The sequence below is a fragment of the Tamandua tetradactyla genome, chromosome 5, assembly GCF_023851605.1.
Source record: "Tamandua tetradactyla isolate mTamTet1 chromosome 5, mTamTet1.pri, whole genome shotgun sequence".
Classification (NCBI taxonomy): Eukaryota; Metazoa; Chordata; class Mammalia; order Pilosa; family Myrmecophagidae; genus Tamandua; species Tamandua tetradactyla.
This window is the reverse complement of record NC_135331.1, coordinates 3923022-3938527: the sequence shown is the minus strand read 5'-3', so window position 1 is coordinate 3938527 and position 15506 is coordinate 3923022. Positions and strand designations below refer to the sequence as shown.

Below are 15506 nucleotides of genomic sequence, written 5' to 3'. Positions count from 1 at the left end.
GCAAAATGGCCACGATTTCTTGCAACTTCTCTTTTCATGGAATAGTTTTGGGGCTGCATTTGATTATGAAAGGAATCAAACTATCAACTTATTTTCTCTCTTAACCTGACCCAGAGCTCCCGTGTGCATGTGTGTGCGTGCCTGGGAAGGGGGCAGCTGGATGTACAGGTGAGAGCCCCGGAAAGTACGGTGCATCCTCACCGCAGCCCGCAGAGAGGCTGCACGCTGCTGGCCTGCAGTGCCCGCTTCCCACCAGCCGTCAGCAGGCTCTTAGCAGAGAACTGCACGGGTGATTTATTTGCAAATCCTTTCAGGTCCTGAAGGAGAGACACTTAGCACACAATGCACTTTGTCAACATGTGTCAACATCTCCTCAATGCAGAGCGCATTACACGATGCAAGGGTGTAATTGGATTGTGCAGGGATCCTTAAATCTGCATTTTCATTTACCAGAAGCCACAGAGCTTGGAGGGCCATTTGCAACTGACACCAGCAGGCCCTTAGAGCTGACGGCGGGGAGAAAGACAAAGGACAGCCATAAAGTCGCTGAGCACAAACTTTATATTTACAGTCGGCAAGTTTATAAATATAGATTACATTCTTACAATCTGCAGTGCATTCTACATGTAGATGGATGCGGAGCGGGCAGCTGCTGCGGAATTAAACAGAACACCAGGGGCGGGATGCAAAGAAACAGGAGGAGGCTGCTGGCAGCAAAGATGGTCAACCCAAAGGGATGACAGTTTAATCACCCAGGTAAACAAGGTACGCAAATGCGGGCACAGGTGTAGGTGGCTTATCGGCTGCTGGACTCCCTGCCTCAACTGAGGGCACCACAGTTGGAGGGGACAGAGGTAAGTTTGAAGGGTAAGCTGGTGAATTTACAAACATCGTCTTAGGAATTTCAATTATATGCGCATGGACAAGGGGAAAGGGAGGGGGAGGGGGGAGAGGGAGAGGAGGGGAGGGAAGAGGAAGCCAAGGCAGGAAAGAGGGGCTCAGAGACATCGCAGAGAGAATAAAGGCAGAGAAAGACTGAGAGAGGCGGAGAGAAAGACAGTGGAAAAGAGCTCTAAAGAGAGAGACAGAAAGTGACAGACAGAAAAACTAGAGAGAGAGGGATTCGCCCTAAGGCCTGTCCTGGCCTCGACCTGCCCTCCCCAGCCCGCACCCCCCCTGGCCGCTGCCCACCCACACTCCCCGCCCTGGAGCGAGCAGGAGGCGGGGTGGGGACCCGCTGAGATCCCCCTCCCCCTCTGGTTTTACAGCTTCTCATCGGAGGGATTTACGGAATTTCCAAGGGTCATTTTGGTTTTAAGCAAGGGCAAAGTGCTCAGCGCTGACTTGAGAACCTAGCGCCGGCCCACTGCACCCCACTGCCCGCATTGGTCCTGGTGTACCCCCTTTCCCCCCCGATGGAGCAGTTCCCCGCTAGGCCCAGGGGCCCCTGGCTCTGAGGGGCGTCCCGCCCGGCTCTGCCGTGGACACTCCACTCCAGGCCTCACTTGTCTCTGTGGCCTGAGGCCAAGCCCTCAGAGGGGAGAAAGCCATGTGGATGGTGACAGACACCTAACAAGATGGCACAGATGGCTTTCTCTTTTTCCTAGAAAAGCGAGGGGAACGGCCGCCCCTTGGTGCTGAACTCACGCACGACCCTCAAGGCCAGCCTCTCCGGCACTGCGAAGGGCGCCCAGGTACTGGCTTCCCATCCCACATCGCCCAGGAGACCCCGAGGGGGCTGGAAACGGACCCCCTACCCCAGTGACAAATGGCCAACAGCTCTGGAAAGGAAGCGATGCAGGTGAACAAATTTAAACATGAGAATTCGTTCAAATAAACTTGCTAAAAAAGAGCCCGGTTCTTAGAACCTGAATGAACTCCCATGTCCCGTATCCCTCGTTTACAAATAAAAGAAAGCTCTGAATTGCTCAGAGGATTTTTGTTATTGTTACTGGCATCTAGTTACAAGGATCCTCGTGGCCTATTTGCCTACTTGTTTCCTTTCAGTCTCTGTCGGCAATTGCCTTGGTCTGTCGATATCCTGGGCTGGTTTTGACCCAGTCTTTGGGAAATAATAAGTCACAATTGTGCCCCCCAAGAGCCAACCGTGGCGCTAAACTGCTCCTCTGCTCACGCTCCCAATGAGATGCACTGCTCCAATTTCAATGGCACAGCTTCCTCCCACCGAGCCATTTACGCTCACCCTGGCACTGGTTTTTGTTCTACAGTCTGCAGAATTGACTTGTTGGAGCCACGTGGATTTTACAGTATCCAAATTGCTTTGATTAAACGGACAGAGAAAGACTGTTCTTTCCTGGAACCTCTCAGGAGCTCAGTGATTCAGAACTCATTTTTGTTTCAAGTTTTAAAAATCTTGCCATGCATGAGAAACCTCAACTGAGAGCAAGGTGTCGCACACGGGAATGTGGGCAGCAGCTCGGACCTGGGGCCGCCCAGCTGGCCGCAGCCGTTTCCTGGGGCCCTGTTGGCATGGCCACGTCGTTTCGTTTCTGCCTCACATGTGCGGGAGCCCAATTTAGTGGGACATCCCCCAAATTCAAGGCTGAGAGGTGGGTGAGGACAAATGTCTGCGTGTCCCGCTTACGCGTTTTCGTGCAGCCTCCCCGTGTAGCTGTGTAGTTCCTCGAACGTCCCAGGGGCCAGTTCTTGGCAGACCCACTTGATGTCGTCCTCACCAGCCATGGCGACCGTGTTCATGCTGTGGGGTCCCTCACCCAAGGTCATGGTCGTGAACGTGGTGAACTTCACTCTTTTCCGTTTGGAGGTGGGGGATGTCGGGGGCTCACTCTTGTGATCCTGCCCGTCGGTGATCGTGGGTCCTGGAGACTCGAATAGCTGGCTGTTGGTGCCCTTTTGGGAGTTTGTGCTGAGGAGGTATTTGCTCTCCTCGAAGTCCACGCCCCGGTCAACGGCGGTGATTTGCTCATCTTGGGAGGAGGCAAAGTTAATGTGGTTCTCCAGCAGCTCTGTCCGGTTCCTCAACCCAAGCCAGTCATGAGAGTGACCCATTGCTTCCTGCTCTTCAAAGGGAACCTGTTTGTGCCTGTACTTCAGGGCAAAGGTCACACAGTTTATCAGGAAGACCAGAATGGCCAGACAGAAGACACCCAACAAAGCGTACATCCCGATTTCCAAGTCGCTCAGCCCTTTGGGGTCCTGCATGAGCTCGTTCTCCCCCAGCCCTCCATTGCTTCTGGGGAGGTCCACCTGGGCTGGGAAGCTGGTGAGGTCAGCGGGGATGGTCTGCAAGTGGCTGCCATCCTCTATAAGCCCTTCCTGGTCATTCTTCCTCTGGAACGGTGACCCGTCTGTCGTGGGGCCTCTTCCCTCCAGGAGGCCCATGGAGGGACTGCTGTCGTGATGCCCCTCTTGACTCCCCCATTCTCGCAGGGGTTTTTTGGGGCCCCGATCACTGCCGTTGTTCTCCAGGTGAACCCCTGCCCCGGGGTGTCTGCCTTCACTGGGGTTGGGGTCAGCATCGTTTTGGCCAAATTTGACTTTGATGTTTGCCGTTCCGACGGCCAGCACACTCTTGCGCTTGGATTTCTGGCATGACTCACTGATAACCATCTCGACCTTCACCAGAGCTCCCTCTCCTTCGGTTTCAGCAGTGATTATGGGCCACTTGAATTTGGGGTCTTGGTGGATGGAGACCACCTTCTCATCCAGAGACGTGACCACCAGGGAGAAGTCTTTCCCATCGTAGATATCCAAGGGTGTGACGGAGCCGTCACTGAACTGGACCCAGCAACTGATGGCTGCTTCCTGTTGAATAAAATAATTACGTCAATAAAAAGGGCCAAAAAGCTAACTGAACCCCAAGTCTAGACAAATCAGACTCACTTTGTCAAAAATACTCTACAAAAGACAAAGAAAACCTCTTTAACTGACTAGAAATAAGAGATAAGAAGTGCCAAAAACTGTGAAAGAAAGTCACTTGTCATAAAGAGGTAAAGCAAAGGAAAATAACAAAGCATCAAGAAAACAAGAAACTGACAACAACAAAACAGAGCCAGGATCAAGTTTCCTGGTAAAATGGCAGAAACAAGAGACCTGCCCTACATGAAATACTAAAGGGAGTGCTTCAGGCTGAACGAAAAGACAGGAGGGAGAGGAGTGGAGGACAGCGTAGAAATGAAGATTATCAGTGAGCATAACCAAAAGAATAAAAAGAGAGAGAAAAATAGGATATGACATAAAAAAAAAACCCAAAGGATAAAATGGTGAAAGTAAGTACTGCCTGTAGAGTGGTATCATTGAATGTTAATGGATTAAATTCCCCTGTCAAAAGACACAATTCTGCAGCATGGATAAAAAAGTATGATCCATCTGCATGCTGCTTACACTATGAAACAAACAGACTGAAATGGAAAGGTTTTGAAAAAGACATTTCATACAAACAGCAATCAAAAAGAGATGGTGTAGCTATAGTAGTATAGGACAAAATAGATCTTCAATGCAAAATATTATAAGAGACAAAGAAGGGAATTATATACAAATAAAAGAGGCAATCCACCAAGAAGAAATAACAATCATAAGCATTTATGCACCTAACCACGGTGTCCCAATATACGTGAGGCAAACATTGTCAAAACTAAAAGGAAAAACAGACATCTCAATAATAATAGGTGGAGATTTCAATTCACCCCTGTCATCAATAGATAGAATATCTAGACCATAAGATCAATAAGGAAACAGAGAACTTAGATAATATGGTAAATGCACTATACCTAATAGATATATACAGAACATTGCAACCCCAAACAGCAGGATATCCATTTTTTTCTTAAGGGCTCATGGAACTTCTCCAGGATAGACTTCAGGTACAGTCAGAAAACAAGTCTCAATACATTTAAAAAGACTGAAAGTATACAAAGCACTCTCTCTGACCATAAAGGAATGAAGCTGGAACTCAAAAACAGGTGGAGAACTAGGAAACTCACAAGTATATGGAGGTTAAACAGCAAGTCTCAAACAAGCAGTGGGTCAAAAAAGGAATTGCAACAGAAATCGGTAATTATCTGGAGACAAATGAAAATGAGAACTTAACATATCAAAATATATGGGGTGCAGTGAAGGCAGTGCTGAGAGGGCGATTTATAGCCCTAAATGTCTACACTGAAAAGGAAGTAAGAGCCAAAATCAAAGACCTAATTGCACATCTGGAGGAACTACAAAAAGAATATAAAACTAATCCCAAAAGCTAGCAGAAGGAAAGAAATAATAAAGATTTAGAGCAGAAATAAATGAATTTGAGCATAAAAAACTCTAGAGAATTAACAAAAACAAAAGAAGTTCCTTTGAGAAGATCAATAAAATTGACAAACCCTTAGCCAGACTGACAAAGATAAAAGAGAGAAGATGCAAATAAATGAAATAAAAAATGGGGGGTGACATTACTATTAACCCTACAGAAATAAAAAGGACGAAAAGAGGAGGCTGTGAACGTGTATGCCAACAAATTAGACAACTTGGATGCAAGGACGAAGTCCTAGAAACCTATGAACAACCTACACTGACTCTCAAAGAAAGAGACAATCTCAACAGCTCAACTGCAAATAGGAGATTGAATCAGTCATCAAAAATTTCCCAACAAAGAAAAGACCAGGACCAGATGGCTTCACAGGGGAATTCTACCCATCATTCTAAGAAGAATTAGTACCAATCCTGTTCAAACTCTTCCAAAAAATTGAAGAGTAGGGAACGTTACCTAACTTGTTCTGGGAAGCTAACATCATTCTAATACCAAAGCCAGATAAAGATGCTGCAAGAAAAGAAAATTACAGACCAATTTCTCTAAAGAATATGGATGCAAAAATCCTCAACAAAATGCTTGTGAATAGAATTCAACAGCACATTCAAAGAATGACCAAGCGGGTTTTATCCTAGGTATGCAAGGGTGGTTCATCACAAGAAAATCAATTACTATAACACAGCACATTAACAAAGCCAAAAGGACAAACCACACCACCTCAGGGACACACAAATGTCATTTGACAAAATCCAGCATCCTTTCTTGATAAAAACACTTTGAAAATTAGGAACAGAAGGAAATTTCCTCAACATGATAAAAGGCATATATGAAAAACCCACACTAACATCATAGATAATGGTGAGAGACTGAAAGCTTTCCCTAAGAGATGGGGAACAAGACGAGGGTTTCTGCTCCCATCACCGTGGATCAACATTGTGCTAGAAGTTGTAGTGAGAGCAGTTAGGTAACAGGAGAAACAGAAGGCATCCAAATTGCAAAGGAAGAAGTAAACCTTTCCTGTTTGCAGATGACATGATCCTATATATAAGGTTCCGAAAAATCTACAACAAAAGTTACTACAGCTAATAGACCAGTTCAGCAATGTGGCAGGATACGAGATCAATACCCTGAAATCAGTGATGTCTCATACACTAGTGATGAGTAAGCTGAAGGGGACGTCAAGAGAAAAAGAATTCTGTTTATAATAGCAACTAAAAGAATCAAATATCTAGGAATAAATTCAGCTGAGGATGTAAAAGGACCTTGCATCAGCCAGGGCTCCCTAGAGAAACAGAACCAATGGGAAATATCTGTAAATATGATATTTATAAAAGTTTCTCATGCAACTGTGGGGATGCAAGAGTCCAAAATCTGTATGGCAGGCTGCAAGCTGGCAGCTCCAATGAAGGTCCTCAATGAAGGCCCCAGGAGAAGCTGGCTGGCTGAAGCAGAGAGAGATTCTCTCTTCTGAATTCTCCTTAGAAGCCTTTGAATGATCAGATGAAGCATCACTCATTGCAGAAGATTCGCCCCTTAGCTGATTGCAGATGTACTCAGCTGCGGATACAACCAATGCGCTCATGACTCAAGTCCATGAAATGTCCTCATAGCGACAGACAGGCTAGTGTATGCTTGACCAGACAACAGGGCACCACCACCTGGCCAAGCTGACACATGAACCTGACCATCAAAGACCTGCACACAAAAGATGACAAAACATTGCTAAAAAAAAAATCAAAGGCGACCTATATAAATAGAAGGACATTCTGTGTTCATGGATTGTAAGAACTTAAAAGCATTAAGATATCAATTCTAAGAAAATTAATTTACATATTCAATGCAATTCCAATGAAGATTTCAATGGCCTACATTGCAGAAATGGAAAAGCTAGTCATCAATTTTATTTGGAAGGGTAAGGGGCGCTACATAGCCCAAAGACATCTTGAAAAGGAAGAGAGAAGTTGGGGACTTTTACTTCCTGCTTTAAAGCACATTATAAAGCTACAGTCATCAAAACGGCATAGCACTGGCATAAAGCTAGATACATTGAACAATGGAAATGAATTAAGGATTCAGAAATAGCCCCTCACTTCTGAATACTGTTTTTTGATGAAGCAGCCAAATCCACTCATCTGAGATGGAGCAGTCTCTTAAACAAATGGTGCTGGGAGAACTGGATATCCATATACCAAAGAAGGAAAGAGGACCACGATATCACACCTCATTCAAAAATTAACTCAAAATGGATCAAAGACCTAAACATAAGAGACAGGACCATAAAACACCTAGAAGAAAATGTAGGAAATAGGAAAGCATCTTCAGGACCTTGTGATGGGCAATAGTTTCTTAGACTTTACAGAACATAAGCAATGAAAGAAAAAATAAATAAATGGGACCTCCTCAAAATTAAATACTTTTGTCCTTCAAAGGCCTCTGTCAAGAAAGTAAAAAGGCAGCCTACTTAATGGGAGAAAATATTTGGAAATCACTTATCTGATAAGGGTTTAATACTTGGAATATATAAAGAAATCCTACATCTCAACAATAGAAGGACAGACAACAATAGAAAGACAAACATTTAAAAAAATGGGCAAAGGACTTGAGTAGGCATTTTTCTAAAGAGGAAATACAAATGTCTAAAAAGTGCATGAAAAGATGCTGAATATTGCTAGCCATTAGGGAAATGCAGTGAGCTATCATTCACACCTACTAGAACGACCACTATTAAACAAACAAAAGCTAAAAGTCTTGGAGAAGATGTGCTGCCATTGGAAGACAGTTTGGTGGTTCCTCAGGAAGCTAAGTACAGAATTCCCCTATGATCCAGAAATCCTACTACCAGGTATATACCCAGAAGAGCTGAATGCAGGGATGCAAACAGACACTGGCACACCAGTGTTGATAGAAGCGTTATTCACAATTGCTGAAAGGTGGAAGCAATCCAATCATCCACCAACTGACGAACGGATGAAACACTGCACATACCTATGACGGGATAGTATTCAGATGTAAGAAGGAATGAGTTTCTGATTCATGCGACAACACGGATGAGCCTTGAGGACATCCTGCTAAGTGAAATAATGAATAAGCCAGACACAGAACAACAAATATCATCCTATCTCACGAATATGATCTAATTATAATAAGAAAACTCATAGAATTAAAGTGCAGAATACAGGTTACCAGGAGATAGAATGAGGACAGAGAATGAGGCACTGATACGTAATCTGTGCAGAATTTTTAATTAGGTTGATAGTTTGGAGATGGACAGAGGTGGTGGTAGCACATTATTGTGAGTGTAACTAAACAGCACTGATTTGTGGGTGTGATTGTGGTTGAGAGGGGATATTTAGGGTGTGTGCATCACTAGAGGGACAACGGGAGGGCAAAACACGGGCTGTGAACCCTGTGCTGGGCGCTGAAGGGGGTCACAGTAGAAATAAGACTGTTCTTTCAGGAACCAGAACAAATGTATATTGTGATGACAGTGTATTAACAATAGGGTGGTAAATAGCAAAAATGCATCTACTGTAAACTTTAGACTATAAATAACAGTTATATTTTAATATCCTTTCATTGGTTTTAACAAAGGTACTGCACCAATGCTAAGTGTAATAATAAGGGGGTAAAAAGGGTGCCAGGTTTTTCTTTTTGGAGCAGTGAATAATAAGCAAATGTCTGGCGCAAGAAAAATCTAAAACTGAACGTGGTGATGGAAGCACAACTTTGTGAATCTACCATGAGCCATGGATTGCACATGTTGGATGGATTGCAGTGTGTGGGAATACACCTCAATAAAACTGCTCAAAACAAAACAGAACAGGACAGGGCCAGAATCAAATGCTCCATAATCAGATTTGCTTTTTTCCTGGCAGTGTTAGAAGAAGGATGGGTCCCTGGGGCTCTGCGAGATTTGCTCCTGTGCGATAACAAATTGCATGTCAAAGGGTATTACTGGTTAGTGGGCTCATTTACAAGTGTTACACTTTAAATGAAAAATGCTTAGTGCATTATTTTTAAGTTGCTTTAGTACTGATCTCCAATTATTACTCATAATGCATATTAAAACTCCTAAGTACCCCTGAGGCACTGCGGGCTTGGCTTGGAGGTGCTGCCTTCCCGTGGAAGGGAGAAGTGTACACCAGCCTGGTGACATGGTCTTGACTTGGAGGTGAGCCGTCAGACCAGCCCAAGAGTGAGCTGCGCTCTGGTTGCAAAAGCCTTATTTCTGCTTCTCAACTCACTGGGGAAAACTGGGTGACCAAAGAGTGGCCAGGGACGAGGCTTGTACCCGGCGAATCTCTTGCCTCCCCACTTGATTGCCTCTTGCTTTCCTTGCAAATGGTCTGCCAGACAGATCACCTAAGAGGGGACACTCTCTCATCTAGCATGAGCCTTTGGGTTCGTGAAGATACCTCCACACTTGGCAGGGAATGGCAGGCCATCACCTCCTCCCTCATGCCATTTTCTTGGAGCACCTGCTCCACCTGAGCCCACCTGGCTATGGCTGCACAGCTGCTATCATAGCCCCTAATCTCAGCAGCGCCCAGCCAGCCAGTCCCTCCCCCTCTCTCCATGGCCCTCTGTCTCACTCTGATTTGAAATGAGAAAGCCAGGCCTGAAGCTGTCAGCTGCAGGGAGATGAGTGGGACTCATGGAGGGCTGGAGCCACCCAGCTTTGGAGAGCCTGTGTGCAACCTGGGCTCTGACATTTCCATGTCCAGAACTCCGAAGTGCGTTTGAATTTCCCATTCCAGGAAGTCCTGCTTTGGCACAACTTTGATGGATCACGGATAAGCAAATGTCTGGGCACAAGAAAAATCAGTGAGCCAAAGAAAATCACTGAGGAGGGAGAGAGTGAGCACAAGGAACAGCTGACTTCAGCCTCCCCAAGGTTGTAAAGCTGGGTTCTGGGCCATTCACTGGTCCTTGTGACTGCCTTGCTGTAGGAGCATGCTCTAGTGCATGTCCCTTCCTTGCAAACAGACAGCGGTCTGGGGCCATGAGAGATGCAGCTTTTACACTGGTGACATCTGGTCTTGGAAGAGGAAGACAGGCTCCTCTGAGAAGCCATAGACTGGTGGCTTCTTCTCGGCCTGCCCTCCTGCCGAGAAACACCTGCAGCGTCACACATCGGCTTGGACTCGCCGCAAAGTGGAAACCTTCCCAAGACAGTGCAAAAGCCACCGGACGTGACACTGATTCACCAGGTTCTTCAACCTGCCGCGAAACCCAGGCCGCTAACTCGAATGCCTTGGATTTCCGGAAATGAAATGTCAGAGCCACCCAACCAGCCACCGAGTGAATCTCCGGGTAGCATGTTTAGCTCTGAGTGTCAGAAACGGATTAGCTCTTGGGTCCGATTCTGTGTTTTATCACAGAATCTGTCTTAACTCTTAACTGGGGGCCACTTGACTTTATCACCCCATAAGGACAGAAAGCAGCCTCGATTACTTCCCTTCTGCTCTCTGTAACTTATGTCCAGGCTGGTGCCCTTCCTTGAGAAAAAGGAAGTTTGCCTTTGGCAAGAATTCATAACTGTTACAGGGCCAGCCATGTTCAAGTGTCTTCTACCCCACAGCTCCTGGGGGACACCTGGCCGGGGGGCAGTCAGTGGTGCCTGCGGGCTGGGAATGCAGGGGGTCTTTGTGTCCAGTGGCAAGCCCGGCTGGGCACTCTCCCTGCTCTGGACACTGTCACCCTCACAGGCACACGCAGGGGTGGAGACTGGTCACCTGCCCTGCTGGCGGCAGAGCTGCCTGAAGAGGCTGCTACCCAAGAAGGAAGCTGCCAGAAACCCTCCCACACGGGCTGCAGGCGCCCCAGCCCCACGCGGGGAGGCCGCTTTTGTCTGCGCTCACTGTTCCCTGGTAGCCGAGCGTCACCTAAATCTGTGTGTGCTCCCCACCCCCGAGGGCGCAGGAGGACAGGTGCCATTCTCAAGTCCTCCTTCGAAGTCCTCGGTGTTTGGAAAGCACCGTATCTATGGCCTCCTACACACATGCACACACACACACACACACACCACGATACGCATATACACAACACAGGTGTGCACACCACACTCACGCACAACGCACGCTCTGCTAGCACATATTCATCTGGAAGGAAAGCGGTGAGGGGTGGCGGTCAGGGCTCTGCGCTGAGCCCTGCTGAGCAGTGGGGGGCATCCCCCAGGCCCCCACCCCCTGAGTCTGCCTGCTGCCTGCACGTCCTCCCACCGCCGGGTGCGGTGCTGCGAGTCCAGGGCTGTGGCCATCTCCAGGCAGGACAGGGAGCAAAGGTGCTCACAGTGACAACCTGAGCGGGACGGGGCACGGTGGCTGGGGCGAGGGCAGCCTGGCCTAGGCTCTCAGTCTCCCGGTGGCCCGTCCCCTCTTACTCCTTGCACCCTTTTTAAAACCTTTGGGAGAGCCAGGAAGGATGGGGTAGGGCGGTCACCTGCTTCCCACGGGGTTCGCCTGCTCCGCAGACTGGGAAACACCTGACGTGCGACCCTAACTGTCGTGCGAGCCCAGCTGACCTGTGACCCACCTGACAAGTAACCCCCACCCAACCTGTGACCCAGATGACCTATGACCCACCTGACCTGTGGCCCAGCCAACCTGTGACTCACCTTAACCTGTGACCCACCTGACAAGTAACCCCCACCCAACCTGTGACCCAGATGACCTATGACCCACCTGACCTGTGGCCCAGCCAACGTGTGACTCACCTTAACCTGTGACCCACCTGATGAGTGACCTACCTGACATGTAAGCCCATCTGACCTGTGACCCCCTGACCTGTGCCCCACCCCCACCCCCGATACCTGTTTGGGCCTTTGCAGAAGCTCCTGGGCCACCACAGTGGCGAAAATGGCTCTGTTGCTGCCTGGGCTGAGCTGCAGGGAGAGTGACAGGCCGGTCACCAGCTGGACGCCGAGGTCCGAGATGGCCACCTTCTCCTCCAGCACCGTGATGGTCTTCTCGGCCAGGATGGCGTCCGACAGCGGGGACAGGACCTGAAGGGCCAGCCAGCAGCAGGAGGTCAGGCTGTGCTGCTCCCAGAGACGGACCTGCAGGGACCTGGGTAAGCGGCGGGGGCAGCCCTGGGGCCAGAACGGGCAGGGAGGGGCCCACCCACCGAGGTCTCCTTTGCAAATATGTGTTTATTTCATTTTATTTTATTTTTTGCATGGGCAGGCACCGGGAATCAAACTCGGGTCTCCAGCATGGCAGGCGAGAACTGCCACGGAGCCACCGTGGCCCGCCATTAAACGTGTATTTAAAAAATCTTTTTGATTGATACATATTGTATATTTACATACCAAGTAATCATCCAAAGTGTGCACTCACATTCAGTGGTTCATGATATCATCTTATCGCTGTGCATTTATCATCACATCATCTTTTTTGTGAAAAACCACAAACATACAAAAAAGCAATAAATTTCAAACAATTAGTGGTAGAACAGATTTCAGGGCAAACATCCATTTCACGTGTGCAAATATAATGCATTTTTCAAGGTGAGGATAGCACAGTTCTTGGCACCCCTTCCCCCCCCACAATAAACTCCAGCAGTCAGCACACACCAGTCCTTGATTTCTGGTGGGAGAATCCAGGCCCACTGACTTGAAGATGAGCTTCATGATTTTTCTACAGTACAGATGATCTCTGACCTTATTTAGAGAATATTTAGTATAAAGTTATTCATCTTTTTCACTTAAATAATTTGATTTAAAACTGCAGCACCTATGATCCTTTTGATGTGCTTGTTATAGATTTATAATATATAAAGCATATACAGAAAAGGAGTAAATATATATTTTTTCTCACAGTGTAAGTAAAAGGTAGTGGGCATTGGTCTAGGAACTACCTAAAACCACCGGGCAGGTACCCGGGATCTCACATTCCAGACTGTGGGACGCCCTGGGTGGGCTGTTCAGTCACATCTTGGGGTGTCATCTTGGGGTAACATCTTGCATCCTAAGACAAGCACAGGAGCACAGCGTCCACCCAGCACCAGCACCCCAGGCTCTCATCTCTCCTCTGGGCTCATGGATTGATCTGGGCATTGGCACTGATGCCCAGGTGAGACTCTGAAGAACACCTGGGGATCCATCCCCTTCCCTGCCTCGCCCCAGGGATGAGGGCTGACTGCGACAGCCCCCAGTGAGGCTGACCCCCCCCGGCTGCCATGGGCTTCACCCACCCTGCACCTGCGTCCTTGACCTAGCCATTCCTTCACACTGTGGGTGAGTTATGGAGATGCATGCCAAGAAAGCCCATTTCCCAGGGCTCCTTAAGCCCAGGAATCAAAGCTCTGTGTTTCTATCCAAATGTCACCTTCTGTTTCCAGGTCTGCTGGTGACAATACGAACGGCAGTGAGTATGAGCTGTGAGTCCCCAGAAAGAAGTGGGCAAGAGGACTGAGAACTGAGGAGGACTCAGTGAGAAAAGGAACAGGGAAGCATGGAAGGCCCCAGGATGAGATCCCCCTTGAGGGCCATTTCATTTTCATGTACCTCCCCTTCCTGTAATCACTCCTTTGTACTTAAATTCTCAGGTGCAGTGAATGCCAAACTCTCATCTTGGTTCCAGGTTCCAGAGAGCAGAGTCAGTTTAGCCTGTGCATTTATTGCAGGGATTCAAGTCGACCACCCTGTTGGTTGTAGAGGATGAATGCCATCGTTTAAGGGGCAGATTTTTTTTTCTTGCATGGGCAGGCACCTGGAATCGAACCCCGGTCTCCGGAATGGCCGGTGAGAACTCTGCCCATGAGCCACCGTGGCCTGCCCAAATGTGTTTTTGTTTGACATAAATTAATACCTAAAAATTCAATCCAATGGCCATCATTTTGAAAACAGAAGATTTCATATAAAAAGACAGATTTTCAGCTCTTTTGGAAGAGCTGCGACCTCTGGCCACACCTGGCTGGCCTTTGCTCTCGGCTGCCCCTCGCCACAGTCCTCGCCACTCCCTCGTGTCTCCGAATGCTCAGGAGCCCAGACTGGCTCTCTTCATTCACTCAGCCCACACCCAGATCACTTCATGTGACTCTGAAACCAGTCCTCTCATTTGGACCCTGTCCAAAACCATTTATTGTCTGACTTGAATAAAATGATCCCTTTTAAAGACTGGTTGAATTTCCAGAATGGCTGAGTTCTCAGCCTCCCATAACCAGATAAGAAGCTCTACAGACCTGTTCACAGGACTGTCACCCCTGCTCTAAAGGGGCTTCTACTCAGGAACGAGCTCCACCTTTCCTTTCAGACAAGAGCTGGGAGGTTTGTTTTACATGTTGGCTTGACCAGGCTGGAGTGCCCAGCTTTTGGGCAAACGCTAGTGTCGATGGTGCTGTGAAGGTGTTGGATAGAAGGGGCGTGACACCCATGGACAGCTGGCTCGGGTGGCTCTCATCCAGCCTCTCCTAGGTCTTAGGAGCCCAAACTGAGGCTTCTTGGAGAAGAAATCCTACCCCGAGACTGCAGCACAAACCCCTGGCTGAACTTCCAGTCTGTCCTGTGGATTTTGGACCTGCCAGCCCCAACTGTGTGAGCCGACTGCCTAAAATATATCTCTCTACATACACACACACAGGTGTATGGTATATGCACACACATCTACACACATGCATATGTGCGTACAGACATACGTGTGTGTGTGTCTGTGTGTGTGTGTGTGTGTCTGTGACCCACCGGCTCTGCCCCTCAGGGACATGTTCTCTAAAAGCCTTTGCTTCATGTTCACATGGATCTTCTCCAGTCCCTCCCCCAGGGCTGGGTGCCAACAAGACCAGCGGAGTCACGATAACTTTGTCACTTCCTTCAGGCTGTTCTGGAGATGCCCATCTTCTCATCACTCCTGAGCTGGGGTCATGGCCGGGGCAGTGGTCACATGAGCAAGGATGGAAAGAAGTTTGGGGGGCAGCGGTCAGGAAGGCAGAGTGGGTGACAGAGAAGATGTCATTGGCCAGTGGCTGTGCTGCCAGTTCCAAAGAAGTTTTCTCACTGCCTTCGCTTCCTGCAGTAGCTGCAATAAAGGACCCCAAACTGGGAGGCTTATGATGACAGAAACGTGCCGGCTTGAAGCCGTGCAGCTCAGAAGTTTCCAAACCACGTTCCGTGTGACGCTGCAGGGAGGAATCTGCCTTGTGCTGGTCTCCCAGCTCCTGGCAGGCTTGCCGGCATCCGTGCAGCTCTCTTCCTCTGGGGGGCTCAGGGCACCCCCTCTGCCCGTCCTACTTCTCC

At 48.2% G+C, this 15506-nt stretch overlaps 1 protein-coding gene across 1 annotated transcript in view; it reads right to left on the bottom strand.

Moving 5' to 3' along the window:
• Window positions 1–1434: 1434 nt before the first annotated feature.
• TMEM132D (transmembrane protein 132D) overlaps window positions 1435–15506 on the bottom strand; it is a 722321-nt gene continuing 708249 nt past the window's right edge. Inside the window, exons 12-13 of the mRNA XM_077159548.1 lie at window positions 12087–12278; window positions 1435–3786 (exon numbers count right to left, since the gene is read on the bottom strand). Of these exons, the coding sequence (XP_077015663.1) occupies window positions 2602–3786; window positions 12087–12278 (1377 nt within the window). The 3' untranslated portion in view covers window positions 1435–2601. The remainder of the gene's footprint in view (window positions 3787–12086; window positions 12279–15506) is intronic.